Source organism: Chionomys nivalis, chromosome 2 (genome assembly GCF_950005125.1).
Source record: "Chionomys nivalis chromosome 2, mChiNiv1.1, whole genome shotgun sequence".
NCBI classification, from domain to species: Eukaryota; Metazoa; Chordata; class Mammalia; order Rodentia; family Cricetidae; genus Chionomys; species Chionomys nivalis.
The window spans coordinates 55,646,959-55,668,664 of NC_080087.1; the positions used below are offsets into that span (position 1 = coordinate 55,646,959).

A 21,706-nucleotide genomic window follows, 5' to 3' on the forward strand; every position below is an offset into this window, starting at 1 on the left:
GAGTTTGGTTCTAGCCAGAACTTTTTGGAAGGCAGACAGGCCGCTGTTATTTACCATACAAACAGATGAGCTGGAGAAGCTCCAGCGCAGTGGCAAGCTGAAGTGCCTGGAAGGCAGACAGAGACAGGCCATGGGGGATGAACCTTCCTTAGCAGGCTTGGCAGGGATGTGGCTTCACAGAGCTTGCATGCTCCTCTCTCCTGGCCAGAGGCTGCCGCAGCGGAATGAGCCAATGGAGGGCGAGCATAGGGAGAGTGTGCTTAATCATTTCCCCAATGGGAAGGAGTTTTGTTTTCTCTGTCTCTTAGGAAACCAGGCTAACTGGTCACTGGAAAACAAGTGTTGGTGCCAGGGCCTCCGGGAGATACAAGGTAGCCTTCTCAGAGGTATTTGAATCCCCACTTTTGGCTCAGGGGTCGTTTTGTCTGCACTCTGGGAGTTTGGGGGGTATGACTCGGTGGGATTGGAGCCAGAGATTGACAAGTCCTACCATACCAGGATCCTTCCTCTCTTTCTGGCTCTACTTCCCCTACCTGGCAGCTGGTTTATTCTTAGTCACAAATGGCTTTTGCCCTTGTGCCCTTACCAGAGCTGTGGAGAAAGCTGCTGGGCAGGCAAAGGCACTGTGGAATAGCGGGGCTAGTGAGGACATGGCTGTCTGTCTTCTATTACCCCCCTGGGCTCCAGGACTTCCCTCCTCGGGTCTCCAGCCTTCTCCACCAGACTCTCCTGGCCTGGACCACTTCTCGTTTTCCCCTCAGCTCTGGTGGTCTAGCGTCTCAGTTTGCCTGCCCAGAAACACAGACACAGCTCAGTAATAGAAACAGCACACGCAAAGCTCCCTGGAAGGTTTCAGAGGCTCACAGTGGGAGTCCTGTGGATCGAGGGAGGAAGAGACAACCCCCAGAGCCAGACTTCATGGCCTCTGCCATGTTTGTTTCCACCTGACCTAATGCCCTGGCTGCTGCTCTTTGCAAGAAGGGGTTGTACCAAGGGCAGATTTTTATGCTGACAGCCCAAGCAGCTGTTTGGATATTAAAACTTTGCCCCCCAAAGTGGCAGTGACTAACTGGAATAATTGTTTCTCTCTCTCTCTCTTTCTCTCTCCTTAATTTGGATTGAGCCCGACAGAGGGAGCTGGGCAGGGAGCAGATATACAAGACAAAGTAGTGAAGGCAGGTAGGGGCTGCCAGGGGAGGGTACTGAACCTTTGCTGCCTCTTCACCTCCCACACAGATGTCAGCCTTCGGTCCCCCACCACAGGCACCTGGAACCTATGTTTTCCCCATGCCCTCCCACAAGAGGCCTATTTGGGAGAGAGCCTCCATGGCCTCTCATTTACCACTGTAGGAGCTAATAGGAATGCATTTGGTCTCGTCTTCATGAGGGCATGGAAGCTGGAAGACCATGGGCCATTCCTTCATGTTATAGAACCATCCAGGGCACAGTCCAGGCAGAATCCCAGCTTCCCTTATTTTGAAAATGTGTTTTCCAGGTCGGGTAGTTCAGGCTCAGAGTTCTAAGAGTAGGAAGAGACAGTGATGGGGGTCAGGAGGCAGGGAAGAGGGAGTTGATTTCCAGAGCTGTGAAGAAGGGAAAACGGTGATGGTTTCGGTCAATGGAGCTCTTGGTGATGCTATCCTTCCAAACAGATGTGCACAAATGCTCCCGCTGGTCTCTGCGTCTGCTCCCCAACGGGTCTTAAGAGCAGAGGTCACAGCTCAGTACCTTTCCAGGCCTTGATTACCTCACCAGCACTCCCTAGGATGTGCCCGTGGCGGAAAAGTTGACGCAAGCGCACAGTGACTAGAAATCTGCGTCCAAAGGCTGTGTGGTGGTGAGCGTGGCGGCAGAGCTAGGCTGGTTTTGTCTTGGTCACTAACGCCTGTAGAGACCTCGTGGCTCACACTGTTATTTCATGGAGTAAGAGTTTAAAGATTTGCAGGGCTTCACCCACGGGAGCACAGGAAGGAAGTCTTACTCCGAGAGGGCTGCCTGATGTAAGGGAAGAATTGTCGCTTCGGGCTTTATCTGGGCAGAGTGATTCCCTAAACAAGGTGGACAGTTTGCATTTCGCTCCTCTAAGGCCATGGAGACCGTGCGCATCGCAGTCATCGGCGCTGGTGTGATAGGACTGTCAACTGCCGTGTGCATATCCCAGGTGGTCCCTGGATGTTCCATTACTGTCATCTCAGACAAGTTCTCTCCCGATACCACCAGCAATGTAGCAGCTGGAATACTTATTCCTCACACGTATCCAGGTGAGAAAGGGATCTATTTGCAAGATGCTAATTTTACATGAGGTGCTTTTCTTGTGATCCTCGCTCAGAGTCCCCTTGCTTATACCAGGCCCGAGTGAGTGAGCCTGAAGGCTGCCTGGTGTACCGCGGGCATCTTTAAAGGAGGGAGGGCTTTGTCACCCAAATCACAGGGTCCTCTGCTTTCTCTGTGGCTGAGTGCCTTGGTGTCCTGGGCCAGCGCCTTCATCTTTCTGCTGTTGCTAGTGGAAGGCTTTGCTCTGTTCCCCATATTTCTGCATGAAACGTGATTCGCAGCAGCATTAGTAATAAATACTGTTCTGCGCTTATCCGGTAGGCTCTTGTGAGGATCAGATGAGTTCCAAGCAGTGCCTTGCATAGAGCCATCACCCACCTGCATTTGCAATTATTCCTGCCGCTCCGGCTGCCATAGTTTTGTTTGACCGGCACATGAATATGCATTAGGTCACCATGCTTGCTCAATCCACAGTTGAACTGGAATTGTCTGTTATTTGGGGATGATTTCTGTAGCATATGGTTCTTAGCCATTATTCTGTTTTCAGGGTGCAGGGGAAGGAACATGGGAGTGTGTATTAAATCAGCTCTTCCCACTGATATAGGTCATTGTAGGGCATTCCATTGAGGTCTAACAGAATTCTGTAGTGCAATTATTACTTCATCTTTATCTCTAAATAAGCAGCCTGTCTGCAATTTTGGAAGAGAGTGTTATACAGGCACACTTTTCATTGATGACAATGGAATATTTATTTATTCAATATTAAAGGGTTATTTATTGGTTTTATAACCAGTGGTTTATTTAAAAGTCTTGCTACTAATATGTATTTATTGACTTGGGGCCCTGCTGCTCACCCTCCATTTTTCCAGTCCACTTGTAAAGAGTCTCTCAGTTCTTCCTGTTGTCCCAACAATGTCCTTGGTGGGATTTCCTAGTCGACTATACACTGATTCCTGCTCTGATTGGCATCTTGAGAATATTCCTTGTATGCTTCTGGCTGCGGTGTCAGGCTGCCCTGCCTAGTCTGTTTCTCTCCATCAGTAAATCATTACAAGAGTGGGTCAGATAGACATCAGCGTCGGAAACTCTGTGTATCCCGTCTGAACGCTCCTTCCTGAGTGCGTTAGTATCACAATCACGTCTTCTCTGCTGCCTATTGCTTCTCTCCATGACTCCGCAGACACGCCTGTGCCCATGCAGAAGCAGTGGTTTACAGAGACCTTCCAGCACCTGTCCACAATTGCCAAGTCTGCAGAAGCCGCGGATGCAGGCGTTCATCTGGTGTCTGGGTAAGAAAAGGAATCCGGAGTCTTAGAATTAGAACAACACAGACAGATACCAGAGGTCAGCAGGGCAGGCATATTTGTAAGAGGGAGGACTTAGAAACGCCTTCAGAAAACTTGAGAAACATTACTTAACAGAATTAGTTGGCGTTTTAAAACAATAAATAACAATTGCAATTTCTTATCCCAAATATTTTCTTCAAGGAATGTGAAATGGCTTGAAAATATGCAAATAAGCAAAGATCTCGAATAGTGAATAAACCTGAGTTTGGGTGTGTGGAGGAGGGTGGAGCAGACGGAAAGCAAAGCTGTGTGACACGGAATGGGCCCGGAGACCTTAGGCAGAGGGCTGTCTGATTTATTTGAGAATCATTAGAAAATGAGATGGCCCCCAAAAGTAAGTTTTGTAGGCGGAGGGCTAGTGTTGGAATTGAACCCAGGGCCTTGTGCATGCCAGGCAAGTGCTCTGAAAATGCACCATTTCCAGTCCTACGGCCATCTCTCGAAGTGCCGTTTGGAAAATAGAGCTCCTGTAATGTTTGATTGTTAATATCTGATTGAGAGGAAATGCATCCTTAAGAGAGGTTTGAGAACACAAATAGCACTTAAAACATGATAATTCCACCCTATATCCTCCTAGGCAGAGATGACTAAATATTTTAGCATCTTTAATGTAGGTTTCTACGTCATCAAATGACAAGATGTTTGTTGTCTGCACTATCCCATGTGCTAAACACGACCTTCTAAAGAGCAGATGTGTGCTTACCTTTGACGATGTTTCCAGGTGTTATTCTATCTTTCTGCCACCAAGACTATTTTAAAAGTACCTGTCTTGGAGTTGAAGAGATGACTCAGTGGTTAGCACACTTTCTGTTCTTACAGAAGACCTGGTTCAGCTCCCAGAACCCACTTGCTGGAACTCTAGTCCCAGGAGATCGCCCCTCTGGCCTCTGTGGACTCTTGTCCACGTGTAGTATACATAAAGGCATGCAGGCACACATGCATATACATATAATAAATAAGAACATTTTCCAAAAGACAGGAACGAAAAGTTCTAGGCTCCATGACACCTTTTCTAAGTGCATACTTCTATCAGAAGGATTTCTGCTCTTTTTCTTTTTGCCTTCTGTGTTGGTTTGAATAAAAATGGCCCCCCAGAGGCCCATTGAGAGTGGCACTATTAGGAGGTGTGGCCTTGTTAGAGTAGGTGTGGCCTTATGGGAAGAAGTGTGTCACTGTGGGTGGGGCTTTGAGGTCTCAGAAGTTCAAGCCAGGCCTAGTGTGATCTGCTGCCTGAGGATCTGGATATAGAACTCTCAGCTCCTTCTCCAGTACAGGGCCTGTCTGCATGCTGCCATGCTTTTTACCATGACAACAATGGACTAAACCTCTGAACTGTAAGTCAGCCCCAATTAAATGCTTCTCTTATAAGAGTTGCCATGATCATGGTGTCTCTTCACAGCAATAGAAACCCTAACTAAGATACATTCCCTTACCATATAATCCTGAGGATGGATGGTGATATCCTTACTTTTTCAAAGTCCCTACCTAAAGTAGCATGTTTTGCTTAATCATCAAGCTGTGAACTTTTTTTTAATGGAAGTTCTCTTTCCCCAAGGTTAGTTGCTGAGCCATATTGAAGCATAGTGTTCACCGTGTTATGGTCATGCTGAACATGTTCCAAAACCAATAGGAATTCATCAACATTTAGAAACAGACATGTCCCAATAGTCTTTCATTTCAAAATTAAGGTTTTATAAATGTCTTGTGTACCTTTGATATAACTTTAATTTTCAATTCATTCCTTCAAAAAGACTTTTGGTAGCACTCTCTGTACCTGGTCATCTAGGTCTTAGGGATATGACAATGAAGACTTTTACATATAGTAATGGCTTAATAAATATGTGTTAAGTAAATTTTACAAAAGATAGAAACAGTCCTGTTCTTGAGTGGTTGTGACCTGTGAGGAATGTCATAAACCTCACAAGTTACTAATGGGGCACCCGTTACCAGAGGCTGGAGTGCAGAGGGCTATGGAGACATATGTCAGGAGAAGGAACTTGCTCCAGGAACTCCTCAGGAGCTGTGTAGGAAACCCTCAAGATGAGTGTAAGTTAACACAGGTGAAGGGACAGAGAGAGGGTGGGTTTAGAGGAGACAGGCCCCAGGGACTGTGGTATGTTGAAGGACTCAAGTAAATCCATAGTATTGAAAAGGTCCTGGAGTATTTTGTACAGTGGAGGTAACTTTATATTTACATTGCAAAGACATTTTATCTGTAGTTTAGAGACTAAACTGGGGGAAGAGAGATGAGACTGGGACACATGGGTAGAATGGAGACAGAGTAGTGGATTTAGATGGGGTTTAGTAATTAAGCCGGGTGAATGCTTTTAAGCACTTGGGAGGCAGAGGCAGGTGGATCTCTGTGAGTTCTATGCCAGCCTGGTCTACAGAGTGAGTTCCAGGACAGCCTGGGCTACATAGAGAAATCCTGTTTCAAAAACTAAAAAAGAAAAGTTATTAGTGTGGGGAAGTAGGGACTAAGGAGGATTCTTATTATATCGGGGCTGGATGGTTAACGTTTTAGAATTGGATACTATGAGAGGGGAGGGGAGGTGGTAAAGTTCTGGTGGCAGGCACGCAGCCCAGGCAGGGTATGCATAATGATAAGGAAGAAGACTCGCCATGCCCAAGCGGTACTTCTATCTTCTCAGGGTTTGCTTTGGCTGAACTGCTCTGCTTAGAGACACAGACTCTGGTATGTTCACAACCACATGTTTAACTTTCAGATTTGTGTCTTGATGTTTTAGAGTAAAGGTGATTGCCAACCACTGATGGAAACAGCCCAGTATTTAAAAAGTCCGAATGTGTAGCTGGTATTGACAGTCTTTTACCAGCTTCTTCTCCTTTTAATATCTAAGTTTTTAAATTATTTTATTAATTCTTTGAAAATGTCATGCAATGTACTTTGATCAGATTCATTCAGTGTTACAGGCTTCTTGTTGACCACCAATACCACTATAGAGTGATCCACCCCCACTGTACTATGGTCTTCCCACCCCAATATGTTCTTCTGATGACTACTGACTTCATAGAAGTCACAACCTGCTTCCTTCCTATTATACAGGTCTGGTGATGCACACCTTTAATCCCAGCACTCAGGAGGCTGAGGCAGAAGGATCACTATGAGTTGAAGGCCAGCCTGGATTATATAGTGAATTCCAGGATAGCCAAGGTTACATAGCGAGACACTATCTCCAAATCAATCAATCAATCAATAAAACAAACAAACAAACAAACAAAATCCAACCAATGTCATGTTCAAAAACAAGGCTAACTGCAGATGGAGGCTGCTTGTTCATTTCTTGGCTGCCCAGACCTGAAATAATCACACAGAGACTGTATTAATTACAACACTGCTTGGCCTATTAGGTTATGCATATTTCTAGCTAGCTCTTACATCTTAAATTAACCCATCTCTATTAATCTGTGTAGCACCATGAGGTTGTGGCCTACCAGCAGGGTTCTGACAGACTCTGCAGATATCTTTCTCCTTCGGCAGTTACATGGCTTCTCTCTGACTCTACATCTCTTCTCGGATTTCCCACCTGGCTTTACTCTTTTAAGCCACTGGCTAAAAGCAGCTTCTTTATTAACTAATGGCAATAAAACATATCACAGCACACAGAAAGGAATCCCACATCAGCTAACCTTTGAATTTCTTATATTTTCCCTTACTTCTATACATGAAGTATTGTGCAAAAAAACTTTCCTCTAAAATACATAGTCAGCATGTAAAAAAGGAAATCATGGTAAAAACATTTCAGAGAAAAATAAATTAACTTGAAGATTTAAAAAGACATACTATTTGTTTTTTTGCCATGCTGGGGATTGGAAATCTGGCCTGGTGCGTGCCTGCTGGGAGCTCCATCACCCAGTAAAGCCCCAGCCTGAGAGCGCTTTACAAATGCCTGCCTGCCTCTGTCAGCCAACAGGCTCTGAACTCAGCCGTGCTGGTGCCTGAACCCAAGGGGATTGAAGAACTGATCTTTTCCTTTGGGTTTTCAGGAAGTGAAGTTTTAAAATACATGAGGGAATTTTATATGCACTTTCCGAAAAATACAAGGTTTCACAAAATTTAAAAAGCACCTCTTCCTTCCCGCGCCTCAGGTGGCAGGTATTTCGGAGTGTCCCCACTGAAGAGGTGCCTTTCTGGGCTGATGTCGTTCTGGGATTTCGAAAGATGACCGAGGCAGAGCTGAAGCGATTCCCTCAATATGAATTCGGTCAGGCTTTTACAACCCTGAAGTGTGAGACCGCTGCCTACCTCCCATGGCTGGAGAAAAGGTTGGTTGAAATGTCCCTGTGTTCCTGTTTGATGGGGCTCTTAAGGGCTCTCTTGGACTGTCCTGCAGCTCACAAATGGCTGGGGCTCTATAGAAGCCTCTGGAGAGTGTACATGTGGCAAGGACTCACGGTAACTTCGTGCCTCATTTGTCCCCATTGCCCCGGAGAAAAACCAGTTACTGAGAAATCTTAGTTTCTTTGTTCAGAAAACGGAGGCTTTGAGACAATGCATTTACAACTTTACTTCTTTGGAAGAGAAAATCTTATGTCTATCATAAATTGTTTTTTTTTAGTTTTTTTTCTCTTTTTTAGTAAAATAGCTTCATTATTATTATTTTGTTATCATTATTACTATGGTTATTATTAATTTGGTTATGAATAAGAATATTGAAATTGAGGGCTTATCTAATTACTTCCTTAAAATTCAGTTATTAAACCTTTCATTTTGGCTTGGTTTTTAGCACTTCCTCTTTCTAGCTTTTTAGGGTACACAGCGAGAGTGTTTTGACTTGAGAGCCATCAATACATCTCTCGAGGGTTTGCTCATCCATTGCATGAGGTTGGGGGCTTGGGAAACATAAGATCCATCAATCCCCAAATCTGGGAACTGGGTCAGTAACCCTTATCTGAAATGTTTGTGCACCAGAGGCATTTTAAAATTTAGTTTTCTTTTTTGTTTTGTTTTGTTTTTTTAAATCTACTTAATGAGCCTGGTGTGTGGCCAGATGGCCAATATGGTGGATGACGAAGGCTACCTAACCCCTTTTCTTCCATGAAAGACTTTGTGGAACAGGGGCAGGGCCTTGTTGCACCCCAAGAGGAGCCCTTTAGGTTAATGCAAAGTGGGGCAATGTCACTGTGAGGGAATGGGACATTTAGGGCTCACTCTGTGGGCTGGGCAGACCCAGATGGGTAGCCACACAGTCCCTGCTGTTCCTTACACTTGGGCCTGTTCCGTTGCCTCCTACGCCTCTTTCCCACAGTGTGAGTGCTCAGCCTTCTGTGTCCTCATTCCGCAGGGAACATTCCTCCCAGCATGCCATGTGGCAATGACTTCAGCCTCAGCACCTGCTAGGATGGTACGTCAACCCAGAAAAAAGAGATATTATTTTATTACAACTTAGACTGTTAATGTTTTCCAAGAACAGAAAAGCTCATCTCCTTTTCAAACATTGCCCATGGTGTCCAGAACAACCTGGCACACAAAAAGCCCCCAGAGGTTTAATCACCCATGCAGGTAATATTTTATGCCTTGGGACAGTAAAGTCACCTGCTTGGCTGCTTTTTTTGCTTGCTGTCCCAGGAAATAAATCACAGAGGCAATACATCTCCTGCCAGGCAGCCTACCTAAATAAATTACCCTGAAGAGGCCAGAGCCACCCTGCATTTGATGACATCTAGGAAGCCTGCTGGTCCCTTCCAGTGCTGGAGGCCTGGAATTTAGCTGGTTTCTTTCCAGGACACCAGGCCTTATCCCATGGCCCCGAGGTGGCCCACACAGAACACAGTGCTGATCTCCCTGGTCATACTGATTGGCACCTCTATTGTTTTTTTCTGGGCAGGCCTTGCATCCCCCAGTTTTGTGTGTATTTTTTTGTGTTTTCCCACCTGCCGACTCTTGTGATATCCTAGGAAGTTATATAAAAGTACACACCAGCATTGCACACCACCTAGGGACAGTTTTATGTCTGTCCAGCTTGCAAGGGTCTTTTCTTGCGTGGGGCAGATTCTTGCTTCTCCTGTCCAGTGCACAGTGGGTCTACTGGAACAAAGCCTCCCTCTGAAGTAGCCCTTAGGGTAGTGGTTCTTAACCTGTGGGTCACGACCCCCTTTGTGGGGGGTCACATATCAGATATCCTGCATATCAGATATTTACATTCCAGTTCATAACAGTAGCAGAATTACAGTTATGAAGTAGCAATGAAATAATTCTATGGTTGGGGGGTGATCACAGCATGAGGAACTGTATTAAAGAATTGCAGTATTAGGAAGGTTGAGAAGCACCATCATAGGGGTTGCCTCCATGTCCCACATCTGTTCCCCAGTGCCTGGTCAGGAGTGTGAGACCGCGGGCTCCAGCACAGGGTTGAATGTGTTCTCTGTTGGTTTTTCATGGGTGGGTAAGGACAGAGTGAGGGGACACTGTCAAAGGTGGCAGAAGGATGCTGCCTGTGTTTCCTGATGGTGGCGGTAAGGCTCGTAGGGGACAGATGAAGGGTGTGTTGGATGTAACGGCCTGGGTGGCTTTTTATTAAGATGCTCTAAGGCATCTTCCTGGCTGGACTTTCTTCCTCAACACAACACCTCCTCTATGGACTAAGGGAGCATGGCTACTTCCCTTTAGGACCAATGCCTATAGAAGCCCTGGACGATATCCATATACCCTCCTCCAAGGGACCAGAGGCTGCTTTACACCTGATGCCTGGTGTGGCCTGGAGATTCGTACGTATTCATGGAGTAGTGCCAGGCTGGGGTAGACACTCAGAGAGCTGTGCCACAGCTGGCAGTTCGTTGTGAGGGAGTTAGCGAGGGCCACAGTCAGCAGACAAGAAATGCTGTGAGGACAGAATTAGACTGAATGCATTTGGCTGCTTTGTAAACCTAAGATCCATTTTAAAGCTCTAACTAGGGGAACTTAAGTGGGGCATAGCGACAGGAAGTGTTGCTATGAAGAAACTGGGTTTCCCTTGTAAATCTGTATGCATATGACTTGCCAACTGAAATTTAAACTAGGCTTCTTTTTCTTCTTGTTTTTGAACAAATTGACTGAACATGGTTGATTTTTTTTTTTAAAACTCTGGTAATAAGGTGTCATTCTTTGGTTTGAGAGCAGGGATTCAGCTGGAAGGCTGGTTAGCAATGCACATATAATAATCCCAATATAACTCTCTAATGAAGTTCCATCCTTGATCCCAGTCCTGACTGTTCCTACCTCTCTTCATGTCAGATACTCTTTATCTTCCATGTTTCTTCCAAGCCCCTCACTGTGTCTCTCCTCTCCACTCTAACCTGTTTTCCCATGGTGTCTAAAAACTCAATCTGGTTGACTTTGGAGACCACCCCCCCGTCAGAATCACCCCTATTAATTCTAGAGTGAGAGGAGAGCTGATGACATATGGAGAGAGATATCCTCCATCAGTGCTGGAGTTGTTAGGCTCAGAGCTACTGGTGGCCCTACTAAACCATAATTGGCCCCATCCTCGATAAACTGATTAAACACGCTGGTGACAGTGAAAAGCAGAAAAAGGAGCGACGTTCAGTCTAGCCACATTGTGAAGAAGATCAAAGAGGCCTAGTCCACCCTCCAGAACCAGATCGACCTTCAGGGTGCTAAAATTAGGCTTGGGTTTAAATAGAAGGCCAGAGGTACATATAGCGGAATAGCTCGGTCAGGGTGTGGTCTGCTTTTCTTCATTGTGTCCAGCTCTAGTCTTTCCTGCAAGGTGGACTAACCAGTCGGGGCTGTGTAAAACCTCTTTCCAGAAGACACCCCCTCCACCATCTGACGCAAGGGTCTCAGCCTTCTTCTCCCAGCATGAGATTCCTGGGGAAATCTCAATTTCTTGGCGTCCATTTTTCATTAGTTTCATAGCTAAAATGAGAAGCACAAATGTCTCTAGATTATCTTCACTCCTGCCAAGGTGGGCTCCTTTAGATCTGAACCCCAACTCCAGGCATCCCTACCCTGCCTCCAGCCTCCTCCATGCTTTGGGAATTGGTGCCTGCACCCTCTGAAGGATGATGCTCAGCTGCCTAAGATGCCAGCTGGGCATGTGCACAGTGCCAGCCTCCATCCTCTACCAAGACATAGAATTTTCCAGGGCATATCGTCTGCAGAGGTGTAGCGCCAAGTCTTTCTACCTTCTCTCCAGAGTAGACGTACATATACAATACGAGTTTTTACCTTATAGCACGGCAATGCCGAGGGTTATGTAGATAACATTCGCAAAATAAGGTATAGCCTGTCTCAAAGGAATGATTGGCAGCTTGGAGCCCACCTGGATTTTAAGTGATTTAAAATGTCTATCATTCCTCATTTTCTATTCATTAAGTGTATCAGGGAGTTGATCCCATGTGATTGGGTCCCAGGGCATGGTCTATGCAGTTAGCTTTCCTCTTCATGGGGCTGTGCCCTCCCTCCTGTCCTGTTCCCTCACCAAAGGGGCCCTGCTCCCTCCTGCCAGTCCTCACTGTAGTATTTCCCACAGAGCCCCTCCTTCCCGCCAGGCACTCTTAGTTAATAGAGCTCCCTTTCCGCATGGATTATGGGGCTGTGGTGTGCTCTTTTTGCAAACTGGGGTCTCGCTCCATTGCCAGACTCTCCAGAGGAAAATGACTGAGCCTTTTCTGTCCCTAGTTGGTCTCCACAACTACTGTAATAGCAGCTTCATATGGTTGTAAAAGCAACTTCTAGGCACCTGGTCATTTAAGGTAATATCTGTCTCTGGACACAGTTTCCTCCTCTACACTGGTGTCAGGCTCTTACTGTATTTGCCGGAGATATGTAATGGGTGAGCAACATCACACACTCACACTGAAACAGGACTGGCTGACCTGTCTGGATATGTGCAGCAGGTTTCTTCCTGGGAAAGAGGTTCAAGAGGGACCCAGTATAGCATGTCTGGCCGAGCCTTCCAAAAGCCCAGTCGTACACCCATCACCTACCCCATCTCCAGTGACATGTTGGGCTTTCATCCCAGCTCCCAGTAAGGGCTGTTGAAATAGAAAAGAAGAATATTTGCATTTATTGCATTCTCACACAGACCTGACAACTTATTCCCTAGTTAAGGAAACAAGTTCAGTGAACTGAAGGATTCGCAGGAATCCTGAGACTGGTAGGTCCACTTGTTTCCCTGAATTAGAAAAAAAATAACCCTGAGTTCTGGTTAGAATGGCCGAGGACAAAACATAATGTTCAAAGACTAGCACGTAGAAGAAAAACAAACCCAAGACAGTGTTCAGAAGAAGGACTAGATAAAACCTTTAAGGAGTCTCCGTGGTCATAGTTAAATATAAGTGACACACAGATGTGCGCAGGCCTACCCACAGGTTACATGGCCGGGCTTGTGTTCTATAGGAATGTGGCAAACCCTTCATCCTTCTTAATTTTCTGGGAAAGCTCTGACTGAGCAGCTGCAGCTGTGGTATGTCACATGTTTGTCAGCCCTGGTCCAGACCTTGTCCCCTCTCATTTCCACAGTGAGCTGCTGAGGGCAGTCTCACAGTGACATGGAGGAAGGGAAGGCTGGAAGCCGAGAGAAGCTGGCCAGCTTACCAAGGCTATAGGGAAAGTGTGTGTGGGGAGGTAGATGCTCTAGTTCCCAAAAATCTTTCCTTGGTGCCTACTTTCTTTTCTTTGACAATTTCATGCATGTACGTCCAGAAGTTTCTGACTTTTACTTGGGTTTTCCTTTGCATGAAACCTTTGTTCATCTGGCACGGAAGGGAGGTGTGCTCAGAACCTCTCAGAGGTAGGGAGGGCACAGGCACCCACACCTGTTTCTGTTGTCAGTCTTAACTTCCCCACTTTCTCTGTGGGATGTACTTGAGGGACAGCAGACAGGGAGATGGACGTCTCTGGGCTACCACTCTTTGTCAGAGTTCTCCTGAGATGAAGCCAATGTGTGTTCGTGTGTGTATGTACATGTGTGTGAGTCTGTGTGCGTGTATATGTACATGTGTGAGAGTGTGTACATGTGTGCGAGTGTGCACGTGTGTTTGTGCATGTGTACATGTGTGTTCGTGTGTGTGTACATGTGTGTGTGTGAGTGTGCACATATCTGTATCTGTTTATTAAACTTTACCCTGTCAGCTGTCTACACTGCCTTCCAGTTCTCTTTCTGGCCCTTGAGGAAGGGCATTGTGCCTTCCAATATTTTTGTTCCCCTTAGCAATGTTTTGCTTCTAGATCACCAACCTGTATCTGTTGTACAGAACTGCCAAGATTCTCTTATATTAAATCCCCTGTAACCTATAAGGAACCTAGAAAAAGATTATAGGATTACAAGGGATTAAGATGATGAGATTGCCAGGGTTATTATTTTTTTAATGGCTACAGAATTTCCACATTGGAGATGAAGATAGTTGCTGGGATGGGTGGTGGCAGTGGTTGTACCGCAATGCGAGCTTACCTATTGCCACTTACAATACGCCTCTGAGTGTACACGGAAATATGGCCCAAGTAGTGAGGTTTTGTGCTGTGTATATTACCCTACAATTCAATGGTGATTACAAGGTTTACTGAGTCATTCCTTCTCATTAGTGAAATATTTGGTGAAAAAAAAAAAGCTGTTGTTTATTCCATCAGTTGTATATTTTGTTCCTTTTGTGAAAACATTCTCTCTCTCTCTCTCTCTCTCTCTCTCTGTGTGTGTGTGTGTGAGAGAGAGAGAGAGGGAGAGACAGAGAGAGAGACAGAGACAGAGAGAGAGACAGAAAGACAGAGACAGAGAGCGCAGCCATCTACCAGAGCGAGCTGACTAACACAGAGCCGCATGCAAGGACGAACAATGCCTGACGGGATGCGGAGGCAGCAGAGTCGGAACAAGAAGTGCTTGACAGTTTAAAGCACACTGAGTCAATTTGGCATTTATTTCGCATTTAGATATAGGAACTCTGTGAAATGTTTTAAGAGCAAGACATATGATTTCTTTGTTTTAGGTTTCCATAATAGGCTTTCCTTTAGGACCAACCATAAGAATCTTCCTTGGCCCAGGATGGAGCTAGACTGTGTTGCCGGGAGCTCTGGAAGCTCCCAAGATTTTGTTGTTCCCGTGGGCCTGTCCTTCATTTCTGGGAAGTGGTGAGAGATGGCTAAGGCTCACTCTGGTCTCTCTTTCCCAGGTTAAAGGAAAGCGGAGGTCTGCTACTCACCAGGAGAATAGAAGACTTGTGGGAGCTGCAACCATCCTTTGACATCGTGGTCAACTGCTCAGGCCTGGGAAGCCGACAGCTTGTGGGAGACTCCATGATTTCCCCTGTAAGGGGCCAAGTGCTCCATGCACAGGCCCCCTGGGTGAAGAATTTCATCCGAGACGGGAGTGGCCTGACGTACATCTACCCTGGTACATCCTATGTAACCCTGGGAGGAACCAGACAAAAAGGAGACTGGAATCTATCCCCAGATGCGGAGCTTAGCAGAGAGATTTTTTCTCGATGCTGTGCTCTTGAGCCCTCCCTCCACAGAGCCAGCAACCTAAGAGAGAAAGTGGGCCTGAGGCCCAGCCGGCCAGGTGTGTGTCTGCAGAAGGAGATCCTAGTCCGAGGGGGACAGAGGCTCCTTGTGGTCCACAACTACGGCCACGGGAGTGGGGGCATCTCAGTGCACTGGGGTTCGGCTCTGGAAGCCACCAGGCTGGTGATGGATTGGATCCGTACCCTCAGGACCCCAGCTCCTGTGTCAAAGCTGTAACTGACACCAGGCGTCAGCGAATAACCGCAGGTGATGTTGGTCAGCGCAGTTCAGGGTTCACGATGGGGCCTCATAATGTCTCCCTGGCTGGAAAGTTGACTCTGATCTTTGTTTTCACAATTAGAAATCATACAACACAGTAGACTCAGAAAGCTTGCTACTAACGACATATGGCACAAAACTCCATTTTGTCCAAATATGTGTTATTAAAAAATGTTTAGCTAGGCAATGGTAGCATATGCCTTTGATCCCAGCACTTGGGACGCAGAAGCAGGCCAATCTTCGTGAGTTCGAGGCTAACCTGGTTTCCAGAGCGAATTCAGGACAACCAAGTCTACACAGAGACACCCTGTCTTGAAAAACTAAAGCAAACTAAAACAAAACAAAAAAAACAAAACCTTGTTATCTAGGGTAACATTTGGGAAGGATCTAATGCTAATTTATATGAATGATATAAGTGATACGGATTTTTGTATCTTTAATCCATAAACCCGTACTGGGAGACAATGTGTAGGAAACACTTGGATCCCTGTCAGTTGTAGAGTTGTGTGAGATCCTCTTAGGTCAGAGAGCCAACCAAACAAGCCTTACGATCCCTTGAGATAAGGTCACACAGTGCGGACCGCCTGTCTTTAACTGGAGACAAAGCACGGTTATTGCCAGCGCAGGCAGCCACCGCTTCCTCCCCTCGGCTGGTAATGATGGTAGAAGATGGAGGTGGGGTTGCCTATGAAAACCTCACCAGTTTGGGAGCAGCTAGGTGTCTGTCACTGTGTGTGTTTTGTTGTTTCTGGGACCAAACACCCAACAGAAACAACCTAAAGAGTTCATTTGCTCATTGTTTTGGTCCACCATGCCAAGGGAGGGCCCTTTAGAACAGAGCTGTTCTGCTCAGGCCTAGAGGGGCAACAGGAAGTATCAGGGCCAGGTACAGCCTGTACACCCCCAATCCACTTTATACCTCTTCCAATCAGCCCCCACTTCCTATACTTCTCTTTTCTCCCAATAGTTCATTCAGTTCTTGAATTCATCAACAGATTAAGTCATTCATTAGGTCATTTGTAGCTACCCTCAGCCCCACCCAAAGGGGTGTTTTAGTAATCATCTAAGTAATCCCCCATCTTGTAAAGCTGACAATGGGGATCTACCATGGAAGTCACCTAGGGTGCGTATTCCATTCATAAATGACGGAGAGCCGGCTGACTGCAGGGTGAATGAGCATGGCTGAAGACTGAGTAGTCTGTGCAGAAAGCTAATTGGCTAATGGAGATGGAACAGTCGTTTTAAATGACATAAGATACAAAGTCTTCTTCGTGTTAAGTTAAAAAGTATTGGGGAAGAAAGAAATGTGTCTTGCAGTAAAATAAGTTTGAGAATTGCTGAGTTGAATAATTTAGTGTGATTCCCTAACTTAAGTCTGTTCGGAGCCTTTAGCCTGTGCCTGGGCATGTGGACCCTCAGGACCCTAGGAGAAGATGTACCTATTCACTGAGAAAAGCAACCCTGGAGGAAGTTTTGTTTCTGAATAATCAAGTCTATCTTGAAGGTATTTGAGGGAGGTGTGAGATTAGTCATACATACAGGGACAGGGCCTGAGAGATGGCTCAGAAGTTAAGATTGCTCACAACTTCCTAGAACTACAGCTTCAGGGAGTTCAACACCCTCTTCTGGCTTTTGTATGTGCGTGCGCGCGCGCACACACACACACACACACACACGCCCCTTACAGTGTTCTGTTGGTGTGAAGAGACACCATGATAACAGCAACTGGAGATGGCTTACAGTTTCAGAGATTTAGTTCATTATCATCATGGTGGGACATGGCGGCATGCAGGCAGACATGGTGCTGGAGAAGGAGCTGAGAGTTCTACATCTGGACCCATAGACAGCAGGAAGAGAGAGAGCCACTGGGCCTGACTTGGACCCTTGAAACCTCATAGCCCACCTCACACTTCGTCCAGCAAAGCCACACCTCCCAGCCCCTCCCAGCTCCTCCCAGGTACTGCTACTCCCTGATGACCAAGCATTCAAATATATGAGTCTATGGGGGCCATTCCTATCCTTTCACACACATACATATAGATGCACACACATATACATTAAATAAATCTTTAAAAATTATTTTAAAATGCAGAGATGAGAAGATTCCTAGCATAGCTCATGTTCATCTTCCTGTTGAGGTTTGCACGTGATTTTGCATGTGTTTGAAGGAGCGCTATGCCAAGCCTTCAGAGACTGCAGTATTTTGTTAAACTAAGCAGGGTTATTTCTATTAATTTCCACCAGGGGGTGATATTGTATCAAACTCAAATAAACTAGACTGGAAATTTAGAAATGACAAGAAATAAAAAGTAGGTAACTCCGTGTGACATGTGTGAGGATTGTGTGTGTGTGTCTTTCTGTGTGTGTAGACTTTAGCATTTCTATTGCTCAAATCCAATGATTCTGAATTTTATTTAAAGTAGGCAAGAAATGCATGTGCTTACATCACAAAACACACGCATCACATGGGAAATATATCACGATAATGGGTATTTTAACATGAAAAGATAACATTTTTAATGGTTAAAAAATAAAAGCAAAAGCTGCAGCAAGCACGGGTCGTGTCTTGCCCTTCACAGGGCCATTATAATATTTTTCATGCAATATGTTTGATTACGTTTTTCACCTTCCCCAACTGCCCCAAGGTCACCCTCATTTCCCTACCCACACAACTTTTTATTCTCTTTCTTTCAAAGAATTAAAAAAAAACTCATGAAAACACAAAAATGAAAAACAAAACAAACAAAAAATCCCCCCAAACCCAACAAGACAAAAAAAAATATTCAAATAAAACAGATCAAAACAAAAACCCCAAGAAAACCGCAGGAGCTTGTTCTGTGTTGGCCAACAAGGCCTGCCTTGGAGTGTGGTCGGTGAGCCCAGTGACACTCAGTCGGAGAAAATGGATGTTTCCTTTGCCAGCAGGTGTCAGCTGTAAACAGCTTCTTGGGTGGGTGGGACCCTCAGAGTGCGTCCCGCTCGGTGCTGGGGCCCATCTGGCTTGGGTCTTAAGCGCACTCATTGTTTCTTGCACTTAGTCAAGGCTGCGGCCTTCTCCCTTCGCCTCTCGAGTCTCACACACCTCTACTTAGTTGCTATTCTAGTATAGCTTCACTTCATTTTCTATTTCTCAAGCTCAGCATTGTAGGCCGGAAAGACCAGAGGCTTCCTGGCCACCTGCCCTGTTTTCATTGTCACTAATTGCTCGGTGCTTCCATGGTGTCTCTCAAAGGTTATTATTCATGTTGGTCATGAGCTTCCAATCTGGGCTGCATCTTGAAATCACATTGGAAGCTTGCGGAAAAGACCCCCCCCCCCCCCCCCGCCACATGCTCAGCCTTGCTTTGTTACAGCAGAATCTTTAAGAGTGGGGGGGTGGGTGGGCGTGGGGAGGTGGTGCAGCAGCCATGTGTGTTCAGAGCTGTCCACGGGGCTCTAAGCCTTGACCAAGAACCACAGTGCCATCTTTTCCTTTTCTCTTAGAGCTCTCCGCTGCTGTAACCATTGCCTCACCTTTCTCCCTTGCTGCCGTGGTGCAGAGCGGGGAGAGTGTGCTGGTTTAAGAGGTACAAATCAGACACGCTGGACAAGGTGGCCTATGAGAATTAACTATCTCCCAAAATGGCTCTTCAGATAAGCTGGGAATGTCCTTGCTGCCTAGAGGTTAGCTGCTGGGAGACAGATGCCTGTTTGAAAGCCGGGAGATAGGCTATGCACGTGGACGACAGCCTGAGCGCGTAAGACGTCGGAGCTCTCGGAACCGCGGACCTGCAGCCTTTAATCCAGGAAACCATCCACTTACCCACAAGGCACAGCGCAGCAAGTCAGTCTGCTGTGTGTCAGACTTGCGGGGCATGGGACCCGAAGCCTGTCTCTAGTGCCAACCCAGAGACCAGAACGATCCCTTCTGTAAGAGGTGACAGACACAAGATGCTTGGGACAGAGTTAATAACCAGTATCTTCCCTAATTTTGTCTCTCCTTCTAACTTTGAATCAACCAGAGAAATCGAAATATGCACCCCTACCCAGTGACAGTGGGTGTCTTGCCTTTGTCAACCTGCTTGCTGTTTCCCATGCAGAAGGTCTCCAACCAGGGCATCACTGAATCCTTCCTCCCCCGCCACTCCCCCTGTTTTTTTATGCTCTAACGATTTCTAACTCCTCTGCCTGCCTTTGAGTACCTGCCAAATGCAAGAAATTCAGGCTGACTCCCACACAGGCACTAAAGAAGCGGCCGGCAGCCGTCAGTTTTCTTTTGGCTGGGCTATTAGTCAGCAGAGCTCTATCGCAAGGAGGCAGGTCAGATCACGTGACCGCGGAGGCGGCTGGGCAGATGTCTACAAGATGGAGGTCTAGGAAAGCTCGCGATACAGCCTCAGTCCGAGCCTGAAGACCGAGAACCGGCACAACTGCCGTCAGACCGTGCAGAGTCAGAAGTCAGGAGCACTGGTGTCTGGGAGCCGGAGAAGATGAACAGCCCAGTTCAGGCGGAGAACAGACTCATCCTTCGGCACCTTCCCGCCATCCCGGCCTGCACTGGGTGGCTCATGCCACATTCGTAAGGGCGATGACCTCAGTCTGAAGTCAGCCTTCTGAGTCAGTTCCTCATCTCTGGCCAGAAGGATGGCTCAGTGTGTGCAAAAAGCTCTTGCTGTGTAGACCTGAGAACCTGGTTCAACACCCAGAACCTCCAGCAGAGCCATGAGAGGAGCAGGGCGTTCCTGGTGCTCATCTCTTCTGGAGATAGTCCCACGCCCACATCCATGTCCACAGATAACATGTAACGAGCATTTTGGGCACCCCTTAGGCCAGGCAAGCTGGAACATGAAATAAACCATCACATCCGGTCTTTGCTTCTGTGAAGATTTCTCATTTGCGTAAGCGGAGTGCTTTTGATTGGGAAGTGCTACGACCTGAAAATGAGCCACCTGTTTTATTTCCTTGTTCCCAATTTCAGGACATCATCATGGTCTTTGGTGCTTTGTAGACGTAGGGGGCAACTGGTTTCTGTCTTAAATCCTTGCTTTTAAGTGTGGAGCCTTTGTGGCCGAGTGCATGCCTGCTGCGCTCTGACCCAGGGGAACGGTCATTGTCAGCGTGGTGCTTCTACAGACAAAGGTTGTGTTCAGAGTTTAAGATTTTATTCACTGGGAAAGAAAAGATGTTGAACAGAAAGGCCATAACCCAGTTGGGTGCAATGTATAAAGCTATTTTTAAAACAGCATATACGCCTATTACAGGATAGACACCTCCATTCAGATGGGCGCTCTCTCGCTCCTTTTCCCCGTTTCTCTTTCCTTCTTTTTTTTCCTCTTCTCCAGTCTCCCTCCTCCTTCCCTCCCTCCCTCTCTCTCTTTCTTCCTTCTTCTCTCCCCCTTCCTTCTCTCTTCTTTTTCTCCTGACTTTTCCTCTCCTCCTCCTCCCTTCCCCTACTCTCTTCTTTTTCCTCTTTCTAATTTTGATTTTTTTGAGACAGGATCTCACTGTGTAGCTCTGGCTGTCCTGGAAGTCACCATGTTGACCAGGTTGGCCTCGAACTCACAGAGATCCACCTGCCTCTGCCTCCCGAGTGCACCACCACACACAGCCTTTCCTTTTCTTCTTTGAAACAGGGTGTTATTTAATTTCTCAGCCAATTAAGAGTTTCTAGAAATGAGGAAGAAGTCAGGGATGGGCCCCTGTCTGTGGGGTGTTGTGGGTCCTAGAAACCAGCTACAAGACTCTTCTATAAGGAAAAAGAGAATGGTGGACCCCTGCCTGCTGGGAGTTGTAGTTCTTACAAACCTGCTGCATGACTCCCCCAATGCCAGATATTTGAAATGAGCAGCCCTGCTAGTATTTTTTTTCCCGCAATTTCTCTCATCTTTCTTCTTGAACGTGTGAAGGATGGAGACACATTTGAAGTCTGTTTCCTCCGGATATCACTCACTGGAGAAAAGCTGATTGAGATGTTTAAATGGTGCCTTTCTTCTTGAAAAATCTCAGCAGCTTGCCACCAGGCCTGGGGGTTTTATTATCCTAAGTGACTTTGCTGTCTATAAATCACAGCCCTAAGCAGCCGAAAGGAGCATGTTAACCAGATCCCTTAAAAATACAACCAGGGCTTTCTCAATTGTTAGCAGAGCAATTGACTTCCATCAGCTCAGGGCACCTGACCTGGCCTGCAGCTGCCTCTCACAGCACTGGCCCTTGAATTAAACTTATCTCTGCACACATTGTATGGTGTCTGCCCACTCCCAGTTTTTCCATGGCTTTAGTATTTCCCTTCATTCAGACCCAGCTCATCTAGATGTCGCGTACATTCTGCGAGCATGCTGCCGGTTCTGCCAGGCCCCTTTCTGGAAACCTT

At 46.4% G+C, this 21,706-nt stretch overlaps 1 protein-coding gene across 2 annotated transcripts; it reads left to right on the forward strand.

The window, feature by feature from the left end:
* Positions 1-336: 336 nt before the first annotated feature.
* Ddo (D-aspartate oxidase) lies at positions 337-17,681 on the forward strand. 2 transcript variants are annotated; one of them, XM_057763226.1, is made up of 5 exons: positions 337-386; positions 1,653-2,261; positions 3,455-3,563; positions 7,728-7,904; positions 14,748-17,681. In XM_057763226.1, exons 2-5 carry the CDS (start codon positions 2,090-2,092, stop codon positions 15,313-15,315), a joined length of 1,026 nt encoding a protein of 341 aa, XP_057619209.1. In that variant the 5' UTR covers positions 337-386; positions 1,653-2,089; the 3' UTR covers positions 15,316-17,681. The 2 variants fall into 2 exon arrangements, with proteins under 2 accessions (XP_057619209.1, XP_057619210.1); XM_057763227.1 differs by lacking the exon at positions 337-386 and having other exon boundaries at positions 1,546-2,261.
* The last annotated feature ends 4,025 nt before the right edge of the window (positions 17,682-21,706 follow it).

Bases quoted from the DNA above. Each gene is read 5' to 3' on its own strand.
- Ddo (XM_057763226.1), top strand. From the start codon at position 2,090: ATGGAGACCGTGCGCATCGCAGTCATCGGCGCTGGTGTGATAGGACTG. The intron at 2,262-3,454 runs GTGAGAAAGGGA...ATGACTCCGCAG, and splicing joins TATTCCTCACACGTATCCAG to ACACGCCTGTGCCCATGCAG. The intron at 7,905-14,747 runs GTTGGTTGAAAT...TCTCTTTCCCAG, and splicing joins CTCCCATGGCTGGAGAAAAG to GTTAAAGGAAAGCGGAGGTC.